At 47.1% G+C, this 27929-nt stretch overlaps 2 protein-coding genes across 4 annotated transcripts; both read right to left on the minus strand.

Annotated features, from left to right (window-relative positions):
- Positions 1 to 512: 512 nt before the first annotated feature.
- Positions 513 to 6417, minus strand: EIF1AD (eukaryotic translation initiation factor 1A domain containing). Of its 3 annotated transcripts, none has more exons than XM_083416388.1 (7): positions 6329 to 6417; positions 5260 to 5351; positions 4052 to 4228; positions 3322 to 3430; positions 2876 to 2984; positions 2153 to 2206; positions 513 to 1361 (listed from the first exon to the last, which is right to left on the minus strand). In XM_083416388.1, the coding sequence occupies exons 3-7, from the start codon at positions 4136 to 4138 to the stop codon at positions 1217 to 1219; spliced, it is 504 nt and encodes a 167-aa protein (XP_083272514.1). In that variant the 5' UTR covers positions 4139 to 4228; positions 5260 to 5351; positions 6329 to 6417; the 3' UTR covers positions 513 to 1216. The 3 variants fall into 3 exon arrangements, with proteins under 3 accessions (XP_083272514.1, XP_083272512.1, XP_083272513.1); XM_083416386.1 differs by having other exon boundaries at positions 513 to 1364; XM_083416387.1 differs by having other exon boundaries at positions 513 to 1364; positions 6271 to 6405.
- Positions 6418 to 8258: 1841 nt separating this feature from the next.
- CTSF (cathepsin F) lies at positions 8259 to 27430 on the minus strand. The gene is made up of 14 exons (XM_083417376.1): positions 27164 to 27430; positions 23944 to 24066; positions 21563 to 21638; positions 19956 to 20065; positions 18815 to 18890; positions 18086 to 18199; positions 17284 to 17429; positions 16436 to 16532; positions 15918 to 15998; positions 14795 to 14914; positions 13384 to 13448; positions 12365 to 12455; positions 11561 to 11619; positions 8259 to 10084 (listed from the first exon to the last, which is right to left on the minus strand). Exons 1-14 carry the CDS (start codon positions 27368 to 27370, stop codon positions 10010 to 10012), a joined length of 1440 nt encoding a protein of 479 aa, XP_083273502.1. The 5' UTR covers positions 27371 to 27430; the 3' UTR covers positions 8259 to 10009.
- Positions 27431 to 27929: the final 499 nt, after the last annotated feature.

The raw sequence follows: 27929 nt of genomic DNA on the forward strand, positions 1-27929 counted from the left end.
CACCTCAAGCCCCACATCTCTTTGCCGGTCAGTCACTGCCTGCTCAGACCTTATTAGCATTGCATTTCTTTATTTTGAACCATCTTTAACATTTTATTACCCAGCCACCGTTCAAAGAGATCATTTCAGAGCTTTCTGCAACCCCTCCTTTGTTTTAACCACCCCAGACAGTTTGGCGTCATCAGCAAACCTTGCCGCTACTATTTACGTCTGATTCCCTTCCTAAGAAAGTCTTTCAGGCATGGGGTGCTGCCTTGCATCTTTTGCCTTGAAGGCAGTTGGATAGAATGCAGCTTCTCTACAGTCGCCCTTTCCTCACACAGTAAATCATTTAATCCCCTTGTCTAAAGGTCCAACTGTCCTCCTAGCTGCTTTCCTGTATTTACATGGTTTAAGAACTTCACAGAAAGCCATTTGCATAGTTTTTTTTAAGATGAACCTTCCCCTCCTCCCTCTGCTTTAGCAAGCTCACACAAAGGCCCCACTTGCAAACAAGAGTGCTCTCACCCCAGTCTCTAAAGTTTATTGAAACATTTGTTGAATATTATAATACAAAAGAGAAGTTGTCCCTCACTGTGGGTGTCCCCTTGCCTCTCAAGAGCCAAATCTAGCAAATGTGAAGGAGGAGAAATAGAAGGCAAGGTGATTTGAGCCATTTGAGGAATGGCTTTGGTGCAGAGAATTTGGATAGAAAGCACTGAGATCATCCCCAATACCATCTAATTCAGCACCTGCCTACTAAATACGACTTGCTCTTGGATGCTCCCATTGTGCGCTGACCATCTCTTAATGTAGGCCAGCCCACTTTTAGAAGAAATGAGTGCCACTTCAAAATGATCAATGTATCTTGAAGCTTGTGACCTATTGCAAAACTGCTATCTGGCATGCCAGGCAGTGTCTGGGTTTGGGACATACACATTGTATTAAATAAGGCAAAGGGAGAAAGGGAAAGAGGCCTGGAATACAGTAGAGGCATCTGGTCAAGACAGGTTCAAAGTTCCTCAAGGAATGAGCTATAGCTGCTGCTAACAGGCTGAGCAAGTTTTTGGTTGTTGTTGCCTGCAATACAGCAGCTCCAAAATGCTCCTGCAAGTACAAGCTCCCCTCCAGAAAAAGGGGACAAACAGCTAACCCTATTAGACAAGAGGATGGGGTTTGAGGCAATGCCCCTTTTCTCTGAGCAAAGTTATGGAAGCCCCCAGGCTGGCTTGACCTGTCACTTCTCCTCCTCATCTGAGTCGCTGCTGTCTTCACTCTCCAGGTAGTTGTAGTTCACCCTGTTTGTATTCACAAACAAGTCTGCATCATCGTCCTCGGAGTCTTCCTCCCCCGCAGAACGTGGTGGGCTTTGTGGCCCATCCCTGCTAAAGGAAGACAGACAGAAGGCGCTCTTAGTGTAAACTTCTCTCTAATTATTATTACTTCCATTTATTATCTGCCCTTCATGCTACGGTCCCAGGGCACAGTTTATAACAATTAAAACACAACATTAGAAGCAAAGTAGGACTACTCAACAGCTGGCCCCATGGCTACAACATCCAGCCTAATTTCTGTACTTTTATAACTTGTCCTTGCCTCCCCTTTTTCTTGCTTTGTGTAAATGTGTAGCTTGTTGTGGGTAACGCCTCTGTCAAAATGCAACAGGCGTCCATGATCCGCACTTTCCAGAAGCAGTTGAAGACATTTTTGTCCCAACAGGCTTTCTCAGCTGGATAAATGGATCTTTACCACAAGGGTCCACTTGCTAGGGTTTTAATCTTGTTTTAAATGTATAGTTGTACCTTGGAAGTTCCTGAATGTTTTGACTCCTGAATGTCACAAACCCTGAAGTGACTGTTCCGGTTTGCGAACTATTTCTGGAAGCCGAATGTCTGACAGGGCTTCCGTGGCTTCCGATTGGCTGCAGGAGTTTCCTGCAGCCAATCAGAAGCCACACTGGACTTCCGAAACGGATTCCGTTTAACTTCCAAGGTACGACTGTATAGGTTGTTCTTTCTTTATCTTATGTGGTGGCTTAGAAAGCAATGAATTAATTGTAATAATAATAATACATCACAACAACAACACCTTAGAGGTGAGAGACAGGAGGTCCCTAGAGTGCTCTCCCAGCCTCCACACAAACACATGGCAGGAGTCCCATTCCCAAACTCACCTGTCTTTAGCACTGCTCTGAGCTTCTGCCACACCACCCAAGAAGGCCTCAGGCCTGCAGAAAGAAACAGGAGAGAGAAGGGCAGCCTGGGATATTGGTAGCTCAGTAGTTTGGAAGGTACATTTGAGCCTACAAAGGGTTGGCCCCAAAACAAAGGTGGGAGCTGCAGAAGAGATGGGTCATTCCCCTTACATAAAACTAGTCAGGAAAGTACATCACACCAGCAGCCTGGACATACCCTTCACCCAGCCTGGTGCACTGGGGTGATTTAGACTCCCAACTCCCATCGGCCAATCAGGCCAAAGGTCAAGTATGATAGGAATTGTAATCCAAAATATTAGGAAAGCACCAGGTTGCAGAGGAGGCTGACCTAGCAGGCTTCAGGGGTGTTGTCAGTAGCTCTCCTTGTCAGTAGCAACTTTCCTACTACTACTGGAGGGAAGAGAGCTGGGTGGTAATAAAGCTATCAGAAATTGTGTAAGTTTTTTTTTGGGGGGGTGGTCCAACTTGATACCCACAGACACCCCCTGGCACCCTACAAGACCTCCTACCCCTTCCAGTTTCTATACTTTGTTGTTTGGCTGGGAGCGAGGCAGGAGTGTTGATTCCTGCTTCTCAAATCTGGGTTGTGGGGTTTTTTAGGGGGTGAGTGGGTTGTTGAGGGTTGAACCCTATTTTGGTGGCAGGGATTCTGAGTGTCACCAGTGGTTATTTGGTCCTTACCAGTATCCTTCCTTTTTCAGGTAGCGAACATGGTCCTTGTAGAGGACAAAACTAATCTCGGCTTTCACTTTCTCCCCTTCTTCTATGGGATCTACCAGCAGGAAGTCACCTGGGAGGGGAGAAAAAGATAAGTGTGTGTCTATGTAAGCCCACAGCTTATGCACATTTACCTTGTGCGTATTCAGCTTTATGTGCATCGCCAAAAATTTAAAAGGGGGAGAGGTTCTAGGGAAAATGACACTAGCAATCCCACCTGCCACCGAACTCAATAGGCTTGGACTATGTGCAAGGTTGGCTTTAGCCGTGATCTGCAGAATGTAACCCTTGTGTAAGTTGTGGGCTTACTGTATATATTGCACACAGACACAAACTTGCAGGAATTGGAAAGGAGGAGGAGGACACAATTTCCATCACTTGTTATGAGGACAGCAGCCTTTGCCACTCACCTCTCTTGATCCATATATTCTTGCGGAATTTTGTGGGCATGCTCACAAGGAACCGCGTCCCTTCAGATGTCTCCACCTCATGGAGATTGTTGCCAGGGGTCCCCACCACCTGGAGGAAATAGGCAAAACAACAACCACACTGTGAAGTTGTGCTGGGGTTTGTACTCACAAACAGCAACCATCACTGTAAGTCCATGAAAAGGGCCCTTTCTGTTTGACTGGCTTGAAACCCACCCACTCCGCTTTCCTCTCCTGCAGAGGAGGAAGAGCCAAACCTCTTTTGAACCGTCCAGCTATAGACAAGATGAACAGAGGGAGGCAAAAGAATCATAGCACTGTAGCTTTGTAGGGGACACAAAGGATTATCTAGTACAATCTCCTGCAAAAAGCTGCCCCAGATCCATAATCAGGGTTAATGCAGATCTAAGACAGCCCTCCCCAACCATCAGATGTTTTGGACTACGAATTTTCTGATTCCCAGCAAGCTCAGATGAGAGCAGTTGTCCAAAGCAGCTGTACTAACTGGAGCTTGCTGAGAGGTGTGGTCCAAAATAACCAGAAGGCACTAGCATGAGGGATGTACAACAACCAAGTCTGCAGCTGTCTTGGATGGAACACAGCTGCTAGAAACAGCACTGCATAATCAGGACAGAAAATGAGCAATGATATCTGGAAGCCCATGGCCAGTCCAGGCTGGAGATGCACGGGGGGGGGGAGCCTCTGTTCTCACCCGGACGATCTGCTGCCTCTCTGAAGGCACCACATACTCTTCTAGGACTTCTTTCACCACATGCTTGCGTTTTGTGGCTTGGGACATGCTGTTCTGTTAGCCCTGGGGAACCGTGTCTCTGCCGGGGGCGGGGTGATGCAAGGAGCCGTTTGCAGAATACGTCCACGTTCTAGGAGGCTGCCCAAAATAAAGTGAATTGAATAATGAATGGGAGAGCATCACAAGTACTTTAGCGGTGGAAATATCAACTAGAACAGGTGGAGCACTGCATGGGGCTGGGAGATAATGAAAGCCAGGTCCAATTGCTCCTCATTTTTAATTCATTCAGTTTACATATTGCTTCTCACTACTGGAAGGAGCTGCAAAGCATTTTACAGGGACAATGGCATGCAAAATATACCAGGGGTAGCCAATGCAGTGGCCTTCAAATGTTCCTAGACTACAACTTCCATAAGCTCATTCCAGTATGGCCAGTGGTGAGGGGAGTTGTAGTCCATAACATTGGGACACTAGGTTGCTTACTCCCAAAATATACAATTTTAAAAATAAGAATGGAAAATCTATGCTAAAAGTGTTCATCCTGTTCCGCCTGCACCAGGAATAGAGGTCTTTTTCGACATCACAGGGAGAGACCAATGGAGATAAACAAAGAATGGTGGGGGAAACTCATTCTTTGAATTCCTCTCTGGGTGGGAGAGGAACAGGGGTCTAGCTAAATTGTATAATTTGGTATATTAATTATTAGTTTTACTAATTGTATTAATTGGATTAAATTGGCATTGTTATAATGAGGCTGTTATTGGAACAATATTAAGGAAAAAATATTTAGATGGGTAAAAAAAAGTGTTCATCCAAAAAAATCATGCACCGTAACATAGCCAGCCCACCCACATTACGAACAGATATAAAAAATAAAAGAGCAAGCACCAAGGAGAATAAAAACATCTTCATCTGGTGTCAGAATGACAATGTCAGTGCAGGTGAGCTTCCCTAGGGAGAGAATTCCATGATCAGGGGGCACCAGAGAAAAGGCCTGTTCTCTCACTCCACCCTCCTGCCCACAACTCTTGGAAGGCCTGCCAGATAACCCACAGGTTTAAAACATAAGAATGGATGGGACCAAAGTACCTCCATAGGAATTCGCTTGTGTTCAGTGATGGGGAAGTTCTTTGTATAGGGGTGGGGGCGAGGGGCCACAGAAAACTGACCTGTTTCCAACAACAGCCAACGTCGTCCAAGTTCAAGGGCTGTGGATCCAGTGCTGATTTCACTCTCTGGTACATTCACAGTTCTGGAAGAGCTTGAAGGGTGTGTGTGGAAAGATGTAATAATAGTAAGTCATCATACGCAGGGACAGTCTCAGGGGCTCAGAGGCATACCGCTTTTGAACATGGATGTTCTACGACTGAGAACTGCCATTGATCCTTCATAGATTTATCTATTCTGTTACAATTACTACCTTGCTGGATCTGAAGAAAAGATTCATCTGGTCCAGCCTTCCTCAACCTGGCGCCATCCAGATGTTATGAGCTACAATTCCCATCAGCCCCAGATGCATGGAGTTGTAGTCCAAAACATCTGGAGTTTTGGGGGAGTGCGTGTGTGATTTATTCCAACATCCTCTATCCCACAATGAGTTCCACAGTTTAACTATGTGCTGTGTGAAGAAATCCTTCCTTTTATTTCATCCAATATTCAGCTTCATTGAATGTCCGCGAGTTCTGGTGTTAGGGGAGAGGGAGGGAAGCTTTTCCTTATCCACTTTCTCCATGCCATGAAGAATTTTATACACTTCTATCATGTTGCCACTTACTTGCCTTTTCTCTAAACTGAGACGTCCCAAATCTCAAGATCTGCGATACTCCTCATCTGGCAACCCTTGCTAGAAGTAAACTAGTTGGATTCCACTCATAGAGCTTACTTAGCACTTTGGTGCTCTATATTTCAGCACTCAATGCGCTTCGCGTGTTAACTCTTAAAGTCTTAAATTATTGTTTGTTAGTTTTTCTTATTGATCATTCTAATGGGGGGCGGAGGTTTTTGGTGTTTTTTTTGCAGGCCGCTTTCGTTTGTTTGTTTCTTTTACAATCAAGCCGCGTATAAATTTAATGAAATAAATAAAAACTCGGCAAGCACCACGACAGCCCTGTGAGGTAGGACCGGCCCACCCCCCGCCCTTAGGAAGGCAGTATCGGGCTCTCATCTCTTTTTTAACCTACCCTTTCAAAGCGTCCTGCGCCCCAAAACCTGCAGCCCAGCCCTCCGTTTGGTCGATACCTGCTTAAGAACTGGCGCCTTCTCGTCACCTCCGAAGCGTGAGAAGCGAGAACTTCCTACTTCCGGCTGCCCTGGACTCGACTTCCGGGTGCGCCACGCTTTTCCTTCCCGGAGTGCTGCGCTTAAAAACTTCCCCACCTCCGAGGAAATCTGCCCTAATTGGACTATATACCACGGAGATAACAGCACTGCGGGTGCAGCCACTACAGAATTGACTTATCAATGACTTGTTGTGATATCAGCCTTGCTGACTTGTGCAGGAGAGGGCGAAAGAGAAACACGGATTAGATCACCGAATGACCGGAAGAATCAGAAATCAGGAAGACCAAAATTTTAATAAGGAATGGGGAAAATTTATAATTTGCCTTAAAAACCATTGTAAACAGTTAAAACCGTTAGTAGGACTGGGATAACACTTGTAGTTTAATGGTGAACTTTGGACATAATGGAGATGTAAAATATTTGGCTTATCACAAAAGATGCAGGAGGAAATGATTAACCCACAAAGGAGAGGAAGGAAATCCTAGAGATTCTTTGGAATCTTGTTTTTATGTTGTATATGAATATGTGATTGTAAAACTTTGATCTAAAAACCAAATAAACATTTTCTTAAAAAGCACCAAATGAAACAAACAAAACAAAAATAACCCAAAGTATCTGTTTTGTCCTAAATAACCTCTCCAAAGAGAAACGTGAGTGATTGCTGGGGGAATATGTTGGTACAGATCTGGCCAAGTATGACAAGAAGGGGAACTAGACATAGAATTGTAGAGTCGGAAGGGACCCTGAGGTCCAACCCACTGCAATACAGGAATCTCAACATAGAATTCCATGTGGCATTGCATCAGGTTTTCAGACAAAGCTACTTCTCAAACTCTTGTCCGTCCATCTTTTCACCCAAAGGTTGCCTGGTGTTTTCCAATGAAAGGCTATTTCCATACAAGCTGCTGTAATAACACCACAACTAACTCATTATGTGCTCCTAATGGTTCCAAAGCTGAAGCAGGAACTAAAACAAAAATTGTGAATTGGAACACAATCCTATCACATGTGTTCAAGAGAGCCAACAGTGCCACCATCTCTCCAATATGGGGTGAGATTGAGTTGTTAACAAAGTGGAGCTTTAGGCTGTCCAATGCCATCGAAAGAGCGCTTTAAGTTCTGCCTTTTATATTCAAGTTGTTATTTTTAAGCCGGCCTTGGACTATGTAGCTATGTTTGTTCATGTTTCTCCATAGCCAGCCCATCTTCCCAAGCCCTCTGTAGACTGTTTGTGTCATCCATGACGGCAGTGATCAATATTCAGGAGGATGGATTCAAATATCTGAAGATGGAGCAAGCTTTGTTTTCTGCTGCTCCAGAGGGCAGGACCGAAACCAATCAACTTCAAATGGCAAGGAAGAACTTTCTGATGGTAAGAGCTGTTCAACAGTGGAATGCAGACCTGGCCCACTTGAGGCAGGGTAAAGCAGCTGCCTCTGGTGGCAGAAGCCCCTGAGGCAGCATCCCCATGGATAACCCTGGCATCAGTGTCAATGCTGGCACCACTTCTCCACCCATGGCAGAGGCAAGCAGTGCAGTGGTGGGGCAGCACTTCCCATTTCGCCTTGTGTCACCTCTGAGCAGTGTTTTTTTTCTGGGGATACGCATACCCCTAAACATTCTGTGAATCTAAGTTTGGCCTCATTGAGGGGCAGTATTTCAATATGAGTAGGAAAATGAGAGTACCCCTAAACATTTTTTTTAAAGAAAAAAAGCACTGCCTCTGAGATAAGCCTGTTCTGATGACTTCCCACCCACTTTGTCTCTCTTCCGCCTTGGAAGGATGCTGGCAAGACCTACTCAGGAGTACTTAGTAGGAGGTAAACCTGGTCTGTCTCCCTCAAGACTCCAGGCGTCACCTGCCCTCACCCCTGAAACACACAGACACTTTAGTTCAGAGTCCATCAGTATTTATTAGTGTGGAAATTACAGAAACACCAAAGGCTGCATCTTTAAAGTAACAGACAGAAGGTGCAGCCACCTGAGCAGCTGCGTCTTCCAGAAACACTTTTTTTGCAGCCACTTTCAGGCCATTCTGGCTGAGATTAGAGTCCCTGAAGGGGAAACAGATTTTTCAGGGTGGGGTGTTCAGAGCAGCAATAAAAGGAAAAACACTTTCTATAGCAGCCATTTTGCAAGTGCTAGTTATGCCTTCCACTCCCCAAAAGCCCTGAGCGCAATGGGGGGGGGGGAGGAATGCTCAAGTAGGATTTCTTGGAGGAGAAGGTTTGGGTGGTGCTTAGGACTGACCAAGCTAGGGATCATCTCTCAGCATTGCCTTCAAACCTTCCACCAATATTTCCATTCTAGCAGCAAACATTAATACAGAGCAGCTAAATCTAAAAAAAAATGTGGGCTGGGTTTGACCTCTTTTTTTGTAGTGGGTGCAGGGAGAAAGATTTCATGGCATCTAAGTGCAAAAGCTGACCAATACTGGAATGGTTACTTTCCCTACAGGCTAGCGGAGCTGCCCAGCCACAGGCAAGACTGTCCTGCAAGGCTGCGGCTCCACCACATCAAGTCTTCCAGAAGCAGAGGAAGACTTGAGCTAACGGAAACAAGGGTACCCCATTTGGGGGGGGGGGCATTTATCAGTGCTACAATCCCTGAGGGGAGCGGGAAGACTTGGAGAGTGCAAAAGAAAGAAGCCCCTGACTAACTGGGAAATAAGGGTGTTAAATGTGCTCCCCTCGTCTCCACAAGGAAGGGAAAATTCACCTGCACTTATTTAAGGGGGCTTGAGTGAGTTGTGAAGTTCCTTGGAACATCTCATCTTAAATGTAAGCTGGTTCCCCAGGTTGTATGGAGACAGGAAGCTGGCCTTAGACCAAGTCAGACTGTCTGCTGTCCATCTAGCACAGCAGCTCTTCAACTTGAGGGGGGCCTTCCCTAGCCCTGCCTCCTGAGGATTGGAGGGTTGGACTAGATGACTCTTTGGGTCCCCTTCCAACTCTACAATTCCAGGACTGTATGAGATTCTATAACTGTTTGGGACCTTCTGTGTGCAAAGTGGATGCTCTTCTACTGAGCTATGGCCCAAACTTAAGAGGCCTATGGTTAGAAAACAGTAATGAGACCTGCTTTTTGCAGAGGGAGTTGGGATGGGAGATTGTAGTTAGATCGCTGCTCCTTCCTCCCTGGCCCCAATTCCCAGTCTGCCTTCCAAAAAGCAGCTCAGGATTGACCAAGGTAAAAGAGGAGGCTCACAGCGAGGAGCAGCTGATGACCTAACCATTTCAGAGGAGCAAGTCCCCTTCACCATCCTCTGTGCATCTGCCCAGGCACCAAGTACCCCTTCACTGAGAGTCGGGGGAAGGAATCTGCTCCGACTGGAAAGGGGAGCACCCTTTAAACACACACCAGCACCAATCCTGGCCTGGTTGAAGGATCTCAGCAAGGTTAAGGTCCTATCCTAGGGCATGCTACCTCCAGTCTCTACCGTTCATAGCAGCAGGCAGGAGCAGGGGCCAGATCTTCTCAGTTATGCACTAGGCCTAACCAGGGCTATTTGGAAAGGGAAATGGGTAAACAGGGTCAGTATAATGTACAGGGAAGGTGCTCCGATCTTCATCTTGGTGCTGGGTGGAAAGCCAGCAAGTTGATGATTTGGACCGGAAGCAACCAAGGGGCCCGAGAGGCTTACTCTATCACTGCAGAACTGCACATTGAGTTCATGCCACAGGCGTGGCTGCCACGGTACAGGTAGTAGTAGCCCTGAAAAGAGACACGGGACAATTGTCAGCAAGCAGCACAGATCTTCCTTGACCAGGAAAGCCTAGCCACAGTATTGGTTACTTCAAGACTGGATTGCTGCAACACACTCTTCGTGGGGCACCCCTTGCGCTTGATCGGGAAGCTGCGGTTAGTGCAGAATGCTGCAGCACAATTGCTGACAGGACCCCATCAGCATCTGTAACACCTCTGGTCAGAGATCTGCACTAATTGCCCATTTGCTACCCAGGTTCAAGGTGTTACTATCAGCATACCAAACCCTTAGCAACTTGGGACCGGTTTACCTGCGAGATCACCTCACCCCATATATATGCCCACTTATATCTGTGAAACTGGCATTGTTACAGATGCCACATAATACCTGTTGCACATTTGTAAGAAATAGTGACAGCTCCTACAAAGTGACAGCTCCTACACTTTGGAACTCCCTGCCCATTGACACCAGGCAAATGCTTTTCCTGTACTCTTCTCAGTGCCTGCGAAAAACTTATTTTGTTTACAGAAACCTAGCCAAATATGTAGAATGTTTACATGTGTTTTACTTGTTTATAGTAAAGTTTTAAAAAGCTGGTTTTGGTAGTTTTCATTGATGGTTTTACAGTGGTACATCGTGTTACATACCATCCCCCTTACAAATGCTGCGGGTTACGTGCTCCGCTACCCAGAAGTAGATGCCCCTTGTTGTGACCTTTGCCCCGGGATGCAAGCAGAAGTCGCGGTGCGGCAGCAGGTGCCATTAGAGAAAGCGCGCCTCATGTTACGAGAGTTTTCCTGTTACGAACGGACCTCTGGAACGGATTAAGTACATAACACGAGGTACCACTGTATATCCTTTCTGTAAACTGTTTTGAGATTTTTTACAATCAAGCAGTTCCACAGTATGATCACATCTTACACGCATTTAAGTTTCAACCATACGTGAATGAAGGCGAGCTGGTTGAATTTGTGCAAGTCAAGTCCCAAGCAAGATGGAGAGCTTAAGAGCTCTTTTTGCATTGGGTCCACTTGCAGTAACCTAGGGCAGAAAGAGCTTCTAAGCTCTCTGCCTTGCTTGCTGGGGATTCTGGGGATTATCTCTCCCCATCTGCCTTACTTCAATTTTCATGTATACGCAGAACCCTTGGACTTGAACCTCTACATAAAATGTGATCGTACGGAGCTTACATTTTGTGACTATATATATTATATAAATAAAATATATCTCCACCTTCTGCCTGCACATGAGCATGTCATTGGCCAGCACAACATAAGAAGAAGTCAGCCATACCCTGGCACCGGCTCCTCCTTGCCTCAAAAGCATTGTCAAGCAAAGAGACACTAGGTTAGGGGGTTGGCAGCAGGCAGTTACACAAGCCTGACTCTTGAACTTTCAGTGTATCAGCCCCTTCCTTACGATGTGAACAGAGATTCCCAAGAGCGGGGGAAGGGTCGCCCAGCTGAGTTTGGAAGAATGCTTACCTTCTCTCCCCAGTTCTCTCCCCAACTGTTCTTGATCGCCCAGAATGGAGTACGGCCCCCTGTGTGTGCATACAGGTGGAAACAGAAGAGAGTCGTCAGGGGTAGAGCAAACAGTAAACCGCTTTGAGTTTGTTTGTTTTTCAAAGCAGCATATAAATTTTATAAAATCCTCCATATATCCCTCAAGAGAGTTCCCCCCCATCTCAACCCATCGATCTCTTGAAGTGGCTTAAGACGGATCTGATCTCTGCATCATCCTTGGATGGAAGCTAGCAGCTTTTTGCAAGCAGGAAGAAAATCATTCTTGACCCTTCCAAACACCCACCGCTCCCTGACCACCTCTGAACATCCATCACAAGCAAAACTCCCCACTTGTAGTTCTCCTTCAGCCTCTATTAGTCACACCTGTTACAACTGGGGAGTCTGAAGCGAAACTTTGGGAATCATGAAAACTAGGGACTTAGATCAGACAAACATCAGGTGCCAGTGCTAGTAAAACTGCTCTAATATATTTTGCCCAGATGTGAGTAGGTTTTAACTGAGTGAGCTTTAGGGTAATTTAAAGTTTCATCTGCTTTTTTCTAAACTCTTTGTGTGAGCATTTTAGAAAGGAGGTAGGGTGGCACAAAAAATGTTTTAGATAGGTCATGCAAATAAATTAGAAAGAACAAAGTAAAGCAAGCTTATTGAACACAGATGGAGACTGCTTCTGAACGCTAAACTGCAGGGTAGAGAAATGGAGATTCCACCTTCACGTTTTGGGAGCATTCCCCCCCCCCCCCGCAAGTAAAAGTAGCCGCTTACGTGTGCCATAGCCCACCAAGAGGACTGCATGGTCAATCATCCAGGGGTTGCAGAGCAGGAAGAAGGGGTGGGAAACTCCTCTCCTGTAGAACTGGACAGGGGAAGAAGGAGAAAAGGGCTCAGAGACAATCCTGGACTCCAAACAACTTAATACATACATGTTGCACCCTGTGCAATGTTTGGGCCTTCAGGCAATTTGGGAGGGCTTGAAGGTCTGTGTGTGAAGCTATTAAGAAAGTCAAATGTGTCCTAGCTGCAAGGAGTCCTTGCCCCTCTGAACAGATCTGTTCCCTTGTGTTCTGCATGACTCAGCCCTCCCTCTCTCAATCAGCAAGAAAAACCGAACTAGGCCAATCCGAATTTGGAAGCAGAGTAAGCCGTGTAAAAGAAATGCAAGCAGGGTTAGCTGCTGGATCAGACCAGAGGCCCAGCAGTCTGCCTCAGTGACCAACCAGAAAGCTCGCAAGGACAACAGCAATACTCTCTTCTCCACCTGTGATTCAACTGGTGTTCAGCTGCATGCTGCTTCCCAAGGCAGAAAATAACCATCATGGCTAGCAGCCGTCGCCAGGCTTATTCTCCTTGAGTTTGTCTAACCTGCTTTGGAAGCCGGTCACATTAGTGGCCATTGCTGCATTTAGCGCTTGCAAATTCGACAGTTCTATTTCTGTGTGGAGAAGGGCTTTGTTTTGCCTGTCCTGAATCAGAGATGGCTCTGAGCCCTAGGGCAGGAGGTGGCAGAGCTCCAACAGCATCCCAGGATTTCTTTTCTTCTTTTTTTAAGTTTTAAAAAGCAAGGGGAAATGGAAAACCTATGGCCACATCATAAAGTTAATGCAACTCCCTGCTCAAACTTGCATAGAGATTTCTGTCCCTCCGCTGTGATTTTTTTGGGAGGGTTTCATTTTGCTCCCCACCTGCTCAACAAATGATGTGGGGGAATGTTTTTTGACCAAAAGGGTGACCTCTGTTCCTTACAGCATGGGAAAAGAAGCATGGCCCTCCAGGGGCTCCCTCACCTGCATGGCAAAGGCGTTCAGAGCAATGGAAATAGGGCCGTTCTTAGCCAGCCAGGCAGCGATCTCTGAAACGGAGAGAGTGACTGGTTAATATGCAAAGCCATTATATGATGTAGAGAGATAGAAGAGAAGCAGAGGGAGCTTATGGGAGCTGCGCTGCAGGCCCTGCCCCAGAAAACAAAAGCATTTTACACATGTGGATCACCATGCATTTGAGATACTGAAACGCTGCCTCTCTCCCTGGCCTCAGTTGCACTTCCTACAGCCATGCATGGTGCCAGCAGGTAGGACAAGAGATCGTAGCAGGACGGCTCAGCAGAGAAGCTGTTAAGTATCAAAGTGTGTGGTCTCGAATGTTTCTTAGCCATAAAAGCAGCAAGAAGGGCACCTATCAAGTCCAGAGAACATCCAGGGCTGGCCTGGGGTACCTCAGGGACCTATGCAGTCATCCAGACCTCTAAATCCATTCCAAAGGCCACAAGTGTCTATGACCCTGCCCTGTGTTTTTTCTTAGCCAGAATGTGTTATTGGACCATGATCATACCTCTTGCTTGTATGGACGAAGAGGGAGTAAATAACCTCTGCACTGGCTGCCCATCTACTACTGAGCCAGGTCTTTGTATTGATTTTACAGAGCCCTGAACGACTTAGATCCAAGGTACCTTAGAGATGGCCTGAACCCTTATATCCTGGCTCAGTTACCAAGATCACCTGGAAGAACCTCATTGGTCATCCCTTGAGTTGGCAAAGGTCATTTGACATCAACGTGAAATAGAGTCTTTAGTCTTATCGGCCTAGTCCTGTGGAACACTCTGCTCACAGAGATTCAGCATCCACCTCCTTTTAAACATCCGCTGAGAACTTCTCTATGTCGTCAAGCTTATGCCAGCAATTAAGAAGCCATCTTTCCATAACACTTAGATGATGGTCTCTGATCTTAAATGTGTTTTTATATTATATAGTTATTATTGTACACTGCTTTTATTTTGTTATGATTTTCAGCATATAAATATTTCATAAACAGATATATATGTCTACACCAATTCTTACATGGCTGACTTCCGTAACATCTGTTGCCTGTCCAGATGTTTTGAGACTACAATTCCCATCATCCCTGACCACTGGTCCTGTTAGCTAGGGATGATGGGAGCTGTAGTCCCAAAACATCTGGAGGGCCGAGTTTGCCTATGCCTGCTCTGGCCCCACACACCACTGGCATGTGGCTTCTGGAAGTTTGGCCAAGAGGCAAGGCAGCCCTGGGGCTGGGAAAAGTTTGCCCAACCCTTGCTCTAGGCAGTAGCAAGTGGCCCTCCTCATTCCACAGCAGACTGTTCCAGATCTCTCTAGGTATTAAGAGGCCCACAATCTGATTCACTAACTGGCACCCCAAGCCATGGTCTCAGACACGTACCTGTCTCATCCCGGGATATTGATACGGAGCTATTGATGTAGACGGCCACCTTATCCTTGGAGAAGCCGCACTTCTGCTCGAACCCCTCGTAACTGTAATCGCGCTCTGTCTCCAGGCCGCCTGTGGAAGAAGAGGAGAATGAGGAAGGCCAAGGAAGGTGATGACCTGGCAAGGAAAACCGTGTACAGACGGGGCTCTTGCTGTGCAGAATAAGGATCTAAGAGTGGCTTTAAAAAAACCCCACACATTTATTATGCCCTAATAATACTTCTGTGGGATGCAGGTGGCGCTGTGGGTTAAACCACAGAGCCTAGGACTTGCTGATCAGAAGGTCGGCGGTTCGAATCCTCGCGACGGGGTGAGCTCCCACTGCTTGGTCCCAGCTCCTGCCAACCTAGGAGTTCGAAAGCACGTCAAAGTGCAAGTAGATAAATAGGTACCGCTCCGGTGGGAAGGTAAACGGTGTTTCCGTGCGCTGCTCTGGTCTGTCAGAAGCGGCTTAGTCATGCTGGCCATGCTGTACGCCGGCTCCCTCGGCCAATAAAGCGAGATGAGCACCGCAACCCCAGAGTCGGTCACAACTGGACCTAATTGTCAGGGGTCCCTTTACTTTAATACTTCTAGAGGCAGCTTCCAACAATAAAAGCAGCGAGGAACAACAACCCCTACGTGAGAAATCAACAGCAGCCAGAATCCAGCAGTTCTGAAGAGGGACTTTGCATTGTCAACAAACGACTGAACAAACAGAGCATCTTCCAGCCTCACTGTGGTGGTTGCTTCACAGCCATTGGGGAACTGCAGTAAAGGCCGCATGTGCACTCTTGAAAAATTCAGGGTTTGCCCGAAGAAAGAGGGAATGGATTTTTTCTAAAAGGGAAGGATCTGGCATGAATGGTGCTCTAGACGCAACTGACAAAACTCGGTTACGTTTTAGCCTTGGGAACAAACCAGCATTTCCAGCACCGCCGTGCTCAAGGCACCCAGTTTCTCCAGTTCAGAGACTGTTGTGAAAACAAGTCTCTGAACACTCAAAACATCTTATTCTCTGGATGTCAAGGCACATGCAGAGGAACAAGCTGCAGACCAAGTGCCGCGCTGGAGCAAAAATATTTTGCCGACTCACCCAGCCCTTCGATGGCCTCGTAGGCCGTGGATGGAAGTCCTCCTCCACAGGCTTTGTCTACGGAGTCACAGTCCAGCAGCTCTGTGGAGGGAGCAGAAATCAGGTCAGCTGGAAACTGGAGGGTGAGCACCCCTAAAGACATGTCCAGTCTTGCTCCTGAAGTCAGCCAACTTCCCAATTTATTTCTTGATGACATTTCTTTCATAAAATTTATATGCCACTTGATTGAAGAAAAAACTCAAAGCAGTTACATCTCGCTCTTCGCCATATGTGATCCCAGGATGGGTTATAACAAGGTAATGAAAGCAAAAAATAAATAAAATCTGCTTCGAGAATGCAGGCATCCCCTACCTGTAAAACATTTGAGTCAACAGCCATGAGTTTGAGTTTACAGCCATGTAAACAAGGCACAACCAATGACTTCACTGGTGGTTTTTTTGTTTTGTTTTGGCTCGGCTGCCCAGAAAGCTCCCAGATCCAAACATGAGAGGCCAGGCCTCCTCAAAGAATTCCCTTACCTTGCTCAGAGAGGGAGACCAAAGTGCCATTGCGGAGGAACCACTGCCCTTCCACGTTGCCCGTCACAGAGAAGGCCCAGCAGGAGCCACAGTAACCCTGCAGTCATTGGGAAAAGGAAAGGGTTACTCCAGATAGTATGAACTGGCCATAAGATGAAAAAGGTGACAATTCAGAAGAAGCATGGAAGAAGGCATCTCACATCTGTTGAACAACTTCACTGGCTACTGGTCCACTTCTGGCACAATTCCAAGCACTGGTTCTGGCCTAGAAAGCCCTATATGGCTTGGGACCTGCTTACCTGAATGACCATAACTCCCTATATAAACCTTTCTGGGTGCCAAGATCCTCAGGTAAGTACCTTTTCTTGGTCCCATCAACATCAGAACACCACGGTTGGTGGTGACACGAGACAGAACCTTTGCTGCGGCTGCTCCCAGATTGTGGAATCCTCTCCCAGGAGAGGTTGAACTGGCTCCCTCTTGGTCATCCTTCTGATGGCAGACTTAAGACTTTTGCATCCAGACAGGCCTTTGAAAACTAAGGTGCAGACGATGCTGATGTACTTTAGCTGCTGGTTTTAAATGTGTTTCGATGGATTTCAACTACTGCTTTCAATTAGTTTTATTACTTTTCATTTTATGAGGACGTTCTTTACATGTTGTAAGCTGCTTTGCATCCCAATTTGATACAAAGCTGGGATACTACCTTCTTCCAGCTCCTCACCAACCTCACGCAACAAACCCACACAGGGAAACAGTGGAACGTTTATCCCCTTTGGAAACTTTAAGCCCAACCCAGTCCCCTTGAAGAAGCAGCTGCTTCCATAGTGGGGCGTAGGAAAGCCAACCTGGTTCTTGACACCTGTGACAGCCCCGTGGTCCCGCCAGTCCCATGCATCAGGGGGTGGATCTTTAGGGATGGTGGCTGGTTTCATTGGCCGACCAGGCAGCTGGGACAGCAGCGGATTCAAGTACGTGGAGCGGAACTCCTCCTCTAAAATAAAGGAGAAAGATATATTGCACGATGAAAAGACGAAAGCACCAGATTTCATAAAATATGACACTCTAGCCTTCCTGGCTGATTGAAGTTCTTGAGTTCTATCTGCCACAAATACAGATCTGTCTCTTTCCTCTTCGGAACTTGTGCTGTAATTTTAAAAACATTAGATACCCATTTTTGCTTTATTTTATGCTACTTTTATTCACTTTGTTTCATTCTCTCTTTTATTGAAAAAACCCCTTTTAATATGCACATCTGGATAATGTATTATCCCAGTTCCTTAATGTGAGTAACTAAATGTAAAAATAAAATATCTGGTTTGAGACACCTGCACTTTCCAAGGAAGCTGGGATATGTAAAACTTACCACATTGCAGGATGAAGAAGGCAAGACTCTAACCTGTTAGCTGGAGCCTTTTCAGAGAGGGTTTGTGGTGGCACCGTGAGGACTAAGTGGCAGCAGTTTTGTAGAGAATGCCATTTGTTTACGGCAGCCTGTTCAGCCTGGTGCCCTCCTGATGGGTGTTTTAGTCCTGCAACATCTGGAGGGCACCTGGTTGGCGAAGGCGGGGCTACCAGACACAGGTATGCTGTAGCTCTGCGATTCAGAGGGGAAGCGAGCAGCAGAGTCCCTGCCCCGTCCTCACCTACCTGTCAGATCGCTGAATTTGGTGACACCGTATTCTGCCGTGCCCTGATCCAGTTCCTGAATTAGCCGGGCCTTCTCCAGATTCTCTGCAAAGATGCGGAAACGCCTCTCGGTCTCTAAAAGAGCAGGCCAGGGAAACAAGGACTGAGCATGAGTATTGATTCTTATTGGTTCTTATCCATTAGCAGTTATGCCTACAATTCTTTAAGGACACTTAACATGCAGAATGCTACAGCCAGCATTGTGTACGTGGGCAGGTGGGCTCCGAGGAGTGTAGGGATGCTAAATTGGATCAGGAGAAGCTGGAAGACAGACAAGGGAGGCGGGGAGCCTGTAGCCTTCCCAATGCCTGCCTTCCCAACTCCCAACAGCCCAAGCAAGCACAGCCATGCCTGCTGCAAAATCTGAACGTCAGAGGAACTCTGCTGAGAAGCTAGCCTGACCTTTGCAGCTTATATTTATTTCTTGCATTTTTATATCCTGCTTTCCTTCCAAGGAGCTCAAGGTGGCGCACACAGTTCTCCCAGCCCTCCTTATTTTATCCTCACAATTACTCTGCGAGGTACATCAGACTTGAGAAACTGCACCTGGCCTAAGGTTATCCCACGAGCTTCATGGCTGAGTGGGGATTCTAAACTCTGGACTCTGCCAGGTCCTAGACCAACCATTACACCACACAGGGCAGCCCAGGCATGTTGTTGCTTTGACAGTTTCCTTCGCCCAACATTCACCTTGCTTGTCCTTGTAGCTCTTCTCATAAGTTGTCAAGAACTCCTTGAAGAGGGGCACCAGGTGGCTGGAGGCATTCTGGGGATGGAAGAATCCAGAACTGAGAAACTGGTACACAAAGAACTGAATCACAGAAACAGAGCTGCTGCCTTCAACTGCAGACTGCGATTTTATTTTATTTTCCAAACTGTTTTGCAGAAATAATGTTGACTAGGGCATAAATATAAATTAGCCCCCTTCTCTCCTATGAACAGTATTTCCAGCATAATATTACATTTCTTTAAAACATTTTAGGAGTAGTATTAAGAACCTATTAAACATAATATTTGATCTTCAATAGTATTATTATTATTTTCCTTTACAGCATTCATTGTCTCTTATAACCTATAATCTAAACAAAGGACTTCATTAATTAGATGCACGTTTAATTTTTCTTAATTAATCTAACCCTTCTACAATGAATCCTGTCTTACTCTTTAAAAGACCAAACTATTCTATATATAGTTGGAACTGATCCACCAGATTCCTAGCATTTTATGAAATCAATGAATAACTGCCAGCCTGCCAAAAACTTGTCCATCTTTCTTTGACCTTTGATTACCCTAACCAATTACTTTTTTTAAATTGCTGTATCAGAAGCAAGGTTATCTTAGGCAAATGATATCAAAGTACCCAAGATGAATCTGCCATCCAGGTTCCCTAATGTTAGAATCAGGAACATGCAAACAGGAATGCTGTGCACTTTTGACCAAAATTGGAAGATTGTGCCTGTCTCAAATGTATACAGTCATACCTCGGAAGTCGAACGGAATCCATTCTGGAAGTCCGTCTGACTATCAAAATGTTCATAAACCAAAGCACGGCTTCCGGTTGGCTGCAGGAAGCTCCTGCAGCCAATCGGAAGCCATGTCGGACGTTCAGGTTCCAAAGAAAGTTCGCAAACCGGAACAACTCACTTCCAGGTTTGCGGCATTTGGGAGCCAAAACGTCAGAGTACCAAGGCATTTGGGATCCAAGGTACATGTACATGGTATGAAGGGAAAGAAGAGAAAGAGACAACTCAGTCAGTAGGAGCACAGCCCTGCTTTGCCCTGCTAAGAGAGTTCACACCCCAGCTCCAAAAGGCAGAAGAATGACACTCACCTGCAGAAACCTCTCTTCCTGGGCTAACTCCTCGACTTCCTTGGCAGGTGCCTTCGGACGGAACACTTCCCACTCCCCCAGTTTTGCTGCATGGACTACCTCCGATGGCTCTGCAAGAACAAGGGGTGTGTGTGTGTTTGTTTATTTACTATCCCACACTCCGTCACCAGACTACGTGGATACAGTCATACCTCGGGTTGAATGAGCTTCGGGTTGAGTGCGTTCGAGTTGCGCTCTGCGGCAACCCGGAAGTAACAGAGTGCGTTACTTCCGGGTTTCGGCGCTTGCGCATGCGCAGACGCTCAAAATGATGTCACACGCATGCGCAGAAGCGGCGAAAAGCGACACACACGTGCGCAGACATGCCATTGCTATATATATTTGCTTCTGGATGCGAACAGGGCTCCAGAACGGATCCCGTTCGTATCCAGAGGTACCACTGTATTCCAAAAGTCACCTACATTCTAAATGGCTATCAGCTAAACCCCCAATCCTTCCCATTACACCTCCTCGCAGAAATATGTGCTTAACCAGATATGCAGAAGGAAATATTTTACCCAGCAGCCTACACCTTAATGATTCATGCCCCTGAATGATTCATTGTGCCTGGGGAGAAAAGGTGAGGCCATGTATCAATTACACACGGACACCCATCTCGCAAATGATGTAAGTCCAGGTATCAACATCATAGTGCCTTGCAACCTTCTCCTGGCCCCCACAAAGCCCCTCCCCACACTACCCACTTGGTCATGAGGCCGTGAGGGTTAGGGTTAGGGTTTTTACTCCCTTTAAAGGTACATACAGGCAGCACCCCCCCCTCCGTTTAGGCACGTTCCATGTGTGCAACCGTGTACATGTGCATTGCGCCAAACCCAGAAGTGACCCAGAAACATCATAAAGACGTCACTGAAATGTCACTAAAAGGGCAAAGCAGGGTGCTTGCAGGCTTTTTCAATGGGTTTCACTTATACACGATTTCACTGACGCACGCAGTACCTCAGAACGTAAAGCCCGTGTAAATGGGGGGAGGGGCTACTTGAACAGGAGGAGGAAGTTGGAAAAGTGGCGCTCTTTCCCATTTCCTCTTCCAACTCTATGTGCTTTTCAAGCCTCAGATTAATATTATCGGGTCGACTTCTATCCAGATCCCTTGGAAAGGCAAAGAGTCCGTATGTGTGAATTCTGACAGGAGGGTTGATCCAGAGGACGGCAGAGAGAAGCAACCAGGCTCGGTGGCGCCCACAGCACCCGGTTGTAAATCCCCACGGGCCAAAGAATGGTTGGCAGCCCCAGATGAAGGAATTCTAAATGGCTCTGAAGCTACTTGCATTTGCTAAGTTGCACTGATAGGAGTCCAACCTGGAGCATTACAGTGTGGAGGCTATTTGCCACCTGAAGGAGAATTCTGTGGAAATAGGTAGGCCGGTACAGGAGTTATCTTACCCGTTCTGGTTGCTACTGGTTTCTACAATCAATATCATTGAAGGAAAAGCTTGGCTCAGGGAGTTACTGTTTATGTCAACCGTATGCAAAGGTTTGGGGCCCTGCCTTCTTGACTGTATTTTCTGCTTTTAACGCTTCAGACAGACTACCCAGACCTGACTTACCAGCCAGGCGACACTCTTGCTTCACCAGCCGCTTCCTGTTTGCCCAGGGCTGGCTCCAGACCTCAAAGTGACATGACTGGAAGGGAAGAACAGAAAAGGTTAGGAGGGCAAGCAAGGCACAGAAAGTCAGGACAAGCTACACAGATAAAATGCGTGCGGCGGATGGATGCAAGGCTGGAAATCAGAAATATTGCCTTGCCATCGACTCTAGGAGAGGAAATGGGGCCTACTGGGCTTTCTGAGGAGGCAAAAGGAAGTCAGGACCTCTGGCAGGAAAGGGCTGCCCTCCTCCCAAAAGGTTGAAGGTTCGATCCCCATAAGGGGCGGCTACATATTCCTGCATTGCAGGGGGTTGGACTAGATGATCCACAGGGTCTCCTTCCAACTCTTATGATTCTATGACCTAATGGTCTATGACTCCAAACAGTAAGGTGCCTTGGGGCGTTCATCTTGCACCATGCACCAGAGATGCTTTGTCCCTACCAGCCACTTCACTGGGAGGACCTTTTGCATCTTAATTGAGGCTGATCTCATGAAAATACAGTGGTACCCTGGGTTAAGTACTTAATTCGTTCTGGAGGTCCGTTCTTAACCTGAAACTGTTCTTAACCTGAAGCACCACTTTAGCTAATGGGGCCTCCTGCTGCGCTGCTGGAGCACAATTTCTGTTCTCATCCTGAAGCAAAGTTCTTAACCTGAAGCAATATTTCTGGGTTTGCGGAGTCTGTAACCTGAAGCGTATGTAACCCGAGGTACCACTTTAAGTCCTAGCAAGAGGGTCAGTGTGTGTACTTGTCAGATATCTTGCACTGAGGGCTAGTTGTGCCTGGGTTGCAACCACTTCAGTCTTCAGCTTGGGGGATCAAGCACACCATAAGAATCTCAAAAGAGCCTGCCTGCTGGATCAAGCCCATCTTACGTAGCTCAGAGGTAGAGAATCTGCCTTGCATACAGAACGTCTCAGGTTCAATCTCCAGGTAAGGCTAGGATAAACTTTTGGATACAGCAACTGTGCCAGTCAGTAAACATGATGTCAATGCTCTCTATCTTCCTCCTTGGCACCCAACCCCTGGAGCTACATGAGGCACTGTCAGCTGACAGGCTGGCCAGCCAAACCAAACTGCTCTTATTTGAGGGGAAGTTTATGCAAAGAGATTCAGTGATGCCAGGTCACAAGAGAAACATGTGAGGCCCAGGGGGACAAACTGAATTTGGCATGTGCTTATGGAGATTGTAGCCTTGATAATGAGAAGTCTGAGTCAACAGTACCAATGTTTACTGTTGTTAACACGCTGCTTTATGCAGACCAAAGCAAATCTGTAACCTTCCCAAGCTTCTGGGTGTTGACCTGCTACTTCCCCATTCATCTCCTGGACAGCTAATTTGCCCTCATTTCTCCAACACATTGGAAGGAGGAGACCATATTTGGACAAACTACTTTGCACCAGCCACAGGTTCCAGTGGGAGGTCTGCTTCTCATCAAGCAAAGAGGTGTCTGTTTTGAGGTGGAAGAGTTAGAAATCCCACTTCGCTGCCATCTGCATATCCACACTTCCAGGGAAACTGAAGTGCCAGGGAAAGATTCTGCAGAGTCCCAGCCTCAGGTGCCCCTCAGTCTCAGCCCATCCTGTTTCCTAATGCACACAGAGGTCATACTCAGGGACTTGTAGCACTGTTGGAATAGAGTCAAGAGCTGATACACCCAACAGGGGTCATTTGACCAACCTTTCAAATGTTTCTATGGAAGGGGAGGCTATTGTTTTGTTTTGTTTTGCTTTTGCTTTATTATGTATTTTGTGTTTTCATTCTGTATTTTTATGTTGCGAACCACCCTGTGATCTTCGGGTGAAGGAAGATATACAAATAAATTATATTGATTGTAAAAAAAATCTCAAAGTGGGAAATGAAAACAAGAATACAATAAAAATTACCAGTAAAAACATTCAAAAAATTAAAATCAGGATAAATTTAAAAAAAAAACAGATTAAAACATACATCAATGTTCAAGGTATCTGTGTATGCTTGTCTAAACGAAAATATTTTAAGCCAGGCACTAAAGGGAGTTTGGTGAAGGCGCCAGCCTGATTATCAATTGGCAGGGAGTTCCAAAGTGCGGGTGCTGCCACACTAAAAGACTGATTTTCTACAAATGAGGAACAGATATTATGTGCCAGTGCCTGTGCTAACGGTTGCAGCCCCATGTGTTTTGCGTGATGCTACCCAATGTTGTTTTTTTTTAACTCAGAAGAGAAATCAGTAGAGCCATGCAGAACTAGGATACCTTGGGAACCAGACTCCAGGTTTTCAGCACACTGAAGGTGCTAGCTACACTCCCCCTGCCCCTTTTAACCAGAAAGCAAAAGCACAATGCTGATTCTTACCATTTGCTCCGGCTCTTCTGGAGTGAGGCAACTAGGAGCATCTTGCCCCACAGCCTGCTTCCCACTGCACTGGCTGCTCTGCAGCAGAGTCACATCCAGGTAGTACTTGATTCCATTCACCACCTGGAGATGAGGAAAGAACAGCTCTCAGGCAAGTGGGAAAAGTTGGGAAATTGCCCAGTGATGTTCACTGCCTGCAACCACCAAAACCAGTTCGGAAGAAACTGGAAAAGACCTAGAGTGGCCTCAATGGTTTTCTGGTTGTTTATTTGTTTGGAAGGAGGAGGCAGCAGATGACTATGGCTGGACTCAAAAGTTCACCGCCCGGCTTTAAACTTGAAGTTCGCAAGCTCACACTGCAAGTTCAATCCATACATGCATAGAACAGGAACTTCATGAAAGAAAAACGATACACAGTCACTGTCTGGGCACACTGCTGACACTGGGAAACATTTCAGCATTCCACAATTCCTGACAGACAGAGAAAAAGGGACCCAACTATTCTGTCTCTTGCTGGCTGGCCAAGTCTGTGGTCACCTCACCTCAAAAAGGATACTGTAAAGCTGGAAAAGGTTCAGAAAAGGGCAAGTGAAATGATCAAAGGTATGGAATGACTCCCCCATGAACAAAGGTTGCAGCGTTTGGGGACTTTTTAGCATAGAGAAAGGACGAGACGTGACAGAAGTCCATGAAATTATGCATGGCATGGAGAGAGTAGACAGAGGAAAGTTTTTCTCCCTCTCTCATCACGTTAGAAGTCATGGGCATCCAATCCAACTGAATGTGGAAGCTTCAGAACAGATAACAGGAAGGAGTCTTTCAAAGAGTACATAGTTAAACACTTTTATAGGAGGCTGTAAAAGATGACAAATTCATGGAAGAGAAGGCTATCAATGGCTACTAGTCACAATCACTATGCTTTGCTTCCATGGAGGTCAGGGGCAGTATGCGTCTGAATATCAGTTGCTGGAATCCACAGGAGATGAGAGGGTGGTTGGCTACTGTGAGAACAGGATGCTGGACTTGATAAGCCATTGGCGTGATCTAGAAGGGCTCTTCTTATGTGATTCTGTCCCACAATCCCAAACACTGAGCAAAAGGCTCTCATGAAAGCCAGGAAGGAAATAAAGCCTCACACACACACTTGGACAACTAACCAGGCACAATACTGGAGGCTCGAGGCCAACTGTGGCCAAAACACTTCTGTGAAAGTCAGCACCACAGTTGTACAGGGAAGAATTAAACAGAGCAGGCTGCCTCCTCATGGGAATTATGGTTAGGCTTGCAGGCCATTTCATATACTGATAAAACACCCCCCCTTTTGTTTCTGATATTTAGATTCCATCAAAGATGCAACCTGGTTCTGAGGGAGGAGCAGGAATGCATGGGGCTGAGTTTCTCTTGCTGACTGTCAGCTGTAAGGGCATTCCACTGGCCTTACTCTTAGTCACTGACCTAGTTCTCCAGCATGGAGTGACAGCCTCGGCCCAGAGGTTTGTTACTTGCAGGTCAGCATCAATTATCCAGGACTCCAGCTAATCAGATGGAGGCAGATTCCCTCCCCCTCTGCCAGTATACCAGTTAAAGCAGTCTAGCTTGATGGAAGCCACCCGTAACTATTTTAAGAGTTAAGTGGATTGTGCTTCTAATTGTCAACAAGAAGACACCTGGGAGAGCAATAAGGATCCCAAAGGGAGTGAGAAGAAGAAAAATAACATCCTCAGCGGCAGACTCTCCAGTCCTCTGTACTTCCTAGTCCTGTGTTTGCCACTTTGGATGCCTGTGGAGCTTGAGGCAGGGGCTTAGAGAAAATACTCTCTACAGATGCCCTCAGGCCTCCCCTCCCTCAAATGTCACCTGGTAGCAGGCTGCTTCAACCTCTTGCCCTGAACTGTTTCCATGACAGCTGGTCATTACAAGAACTTACTACTTAATTTTAAAAACTGATGTCTCAAGTTTACTTCCCATCCCTTCCAGTCCCTTTTTCACAAGAACAAAGGGGGGGCCCATCAAGTGCAGCATCCTATTCTCACAGGGGTCAACCAAATGCCCAAGGGAAACCAGCAAGCACAAGAGCACTCTCCCTTCCTGTGGTTTCCAGCAACTGGTATTCAGAAGCCATTGTGGCTAGTAGCCACTGACAGACCCCTTCTTCATGAATTTGTCCAATCTTCTTTTAAAGCATTCCAAGTTTGTGCCCATCACCGCCTTCCGTGGGAGTGAGTTCCATATTTTAACTATGCACTGTGTGAAGGACATTCTTTTCCTTGGACAACGTGCAGTGCTTAATTTTTTTAGGGAAAATGGTGCCGGTCCTTATCATGACGTTGTTATAGTAAGTGCCACACTTTTAACATTTGAAAATTGAAGGTTCTGGTACTGCGTATACTTGAGTACTCCCAGAAAAAAAGCACCGACAACCTGTCATTTAGACTGTAATCCTGAAGGCAGGGTCAGTCTTGTTCTAACTGAATGAACGTAAGCTGCTCTGGAATTCTTTTTGGCTGAGGGGCAAGGTACAAATGCCTTAACTAGTTAGCTAAATTAAATTACGGTAATTTGACTAGAAGGGGTGGGGTTTCTGGGTCTCTTGGCAAAACAAAGAGCACACACTTTGCATGCAGAAGGTCCAGGGTTAAATCCCAAGTTCAGAGGATCAAGGAGGTGGGGGGGGGGGGGAGACCCCATAGCCAAGACCCTGGAGAAGTGCTGCCAACCAGAGCACACAATACTGGGGTAGATTGGCAAAAATGGCTGGCATAAGAGCCAGTGGTGGTGTAACAGTTAAGCTCCGTCACTGTCTCTCAGCCTACCCTGCCTCACAGGGTTGTTATGGGGATTAAATGAGATGCAGAAAAACCATGTAGGTCACCATTTTGAACTCATTGGAGAATGGGGGATGGGGGACGGACATAAGCGCAATGAATGGACTTGGATGGGGGCTACTCGGGGCAAGAGGTCCTCATAGCGTCTTTGACCCCCCAGATGCTTTAACCTCCCCCATCCTGAGTCATAGCCCCCCACTTCTTCCAGCCCCAAAGTACCCCGACGTGCTTCAGCCCCCAAATGCTTCATGCTCCTCCACCGTGATGAGCCCCATCCAATTCTTCCAGCCCCAAGGTTCCTCCCTCCTAGCACCCGTGCCCCCCCAAGTCATGATTCCCCCTCATTTCTTCCACCCCAAGGTGGTCCCCCTGCGCCCAGCCTTTCTGCATCTCACCTGCGTCTGGGCTGAGCGCAGCGTCCAAAGGCGACCGCCACCTCCGGAGCCCGCCTTGTCGCTCTGGAAAGTCTCGGCCAAGGCGAAGCGAGCCGCCTCGCGGGCCTGGCCGCTCCGCACGTCCACCTCCCGGGCGCCCCCCGGCATCGCCGCGGAGGCACCCAGCAGGAGCAGGAGCACAAAGGGGACAGCCGACGCCGGCGCCATCCTAGCTCTGACTGAAGGGAGTCGGGTCTGCGGCCGGGTGGAGGGAGGGAGAAGGGGCGGGGCCTGAGGCAGAGTGGGAGAGGCCTGAGGCAGACGGCTGGGCATTGGGTTGCGTCCTCTTGGCCGACGAGGCTGGAGGGCGTGTCTTCGCCATGCCCCGCCCACCCGGCGTCATCTGAACGCCCTCGCTGCCCTTGGCTTTGGTCCTCTCCCTCGAAAAACAGAGGCATCCCGGCTTCCCTCCAGGAGGAGGGAAGGCGCCCCTCCCACTCACGTGACGTCACACGGGGAACCTTCCCTTCCTGCACACCTGGAGAGTACCCTCAGTGGGGTGAAGAGGCACAGGGATGAGAACAGGCAGCGCCCTCACCCTGAGCATCTTGCAGGCCACAAGGGCCAATGCATGAGGCAGAGATTCGAGGGCTAGGATCTGGATTCAAATTCCCACTTGGCCATGAAGTTCACTGGGTGGTCTTGAGGGGCAGTCAGCCTAATCCTACTGGACAAGGTTATTGTGACCATAAAACGGGGGAGAATCAAGTGTGCACAGCTTTAGAAG

This window comes from Podarcis tiliguerta, assembly GCF_965153285.1.
Source record: "Podarcis tiliguerta genome assembly, chromosome: 16".
NCBI lineage: Eukaryota > Metazoa > Chordata > Lepidosauria > Squamata > Lacertidae > Podarcis > Podarcis tiliguerta.

What these genes read in the sequence shown, in the direction of transcription:
- CTSF (XM_083417376.1), bottom strand. Translation starts at nt 27,370, where the DNA reads ATGGCGCCGGCGTCGGCTGTCCCCTTTGTGCTCCTGCTCCTGCTGGGT. An exon ending in GAGCTACAAGGACAAGCAAG is followed by an intron (nt 18,200 to 18,814) that starts GTGAATGTTGGG and finishes CTGCTCTTTTAG; the next exon opens with AGACCGAGAGGCGTTTCCGC. An exon ending in GAGAGAACTGGGGAGAGAAG is followed by an intron (nt 10,085 to 11,560) that starts GTAAGCATTCTT and finishes GTCTCTTTTCAG; the next exon opens with GGCTACTACTACCTGTACCG.
- EIF1AD (XM_083416386.1), bottom strand. Translation starts at nt 4,138, where the DNA reads ATGTCCCAAGCCACAAAACGCAAGCATGTGGTGAAAGAAGTCCTAGAA. An exon ending in AGAGGCAGCAGATCGTCCGG is followed by an intron (nt 3,431 to 4,051) that starts GTGAGAACAGAG and finishes TATTTCCTCCAG; the next exon opens with GTGGTGGGGACCCCTGGCAA. An exon ending in CAGAGCAGTGCTAAAGACAG is followed by an intron (nt 1,365 to 2,152) that starts GTGAGTTTGGGA and finishes GTCTTCCTTTAG; the next exon opens with CAGGGATGGGCCACAAAGCC.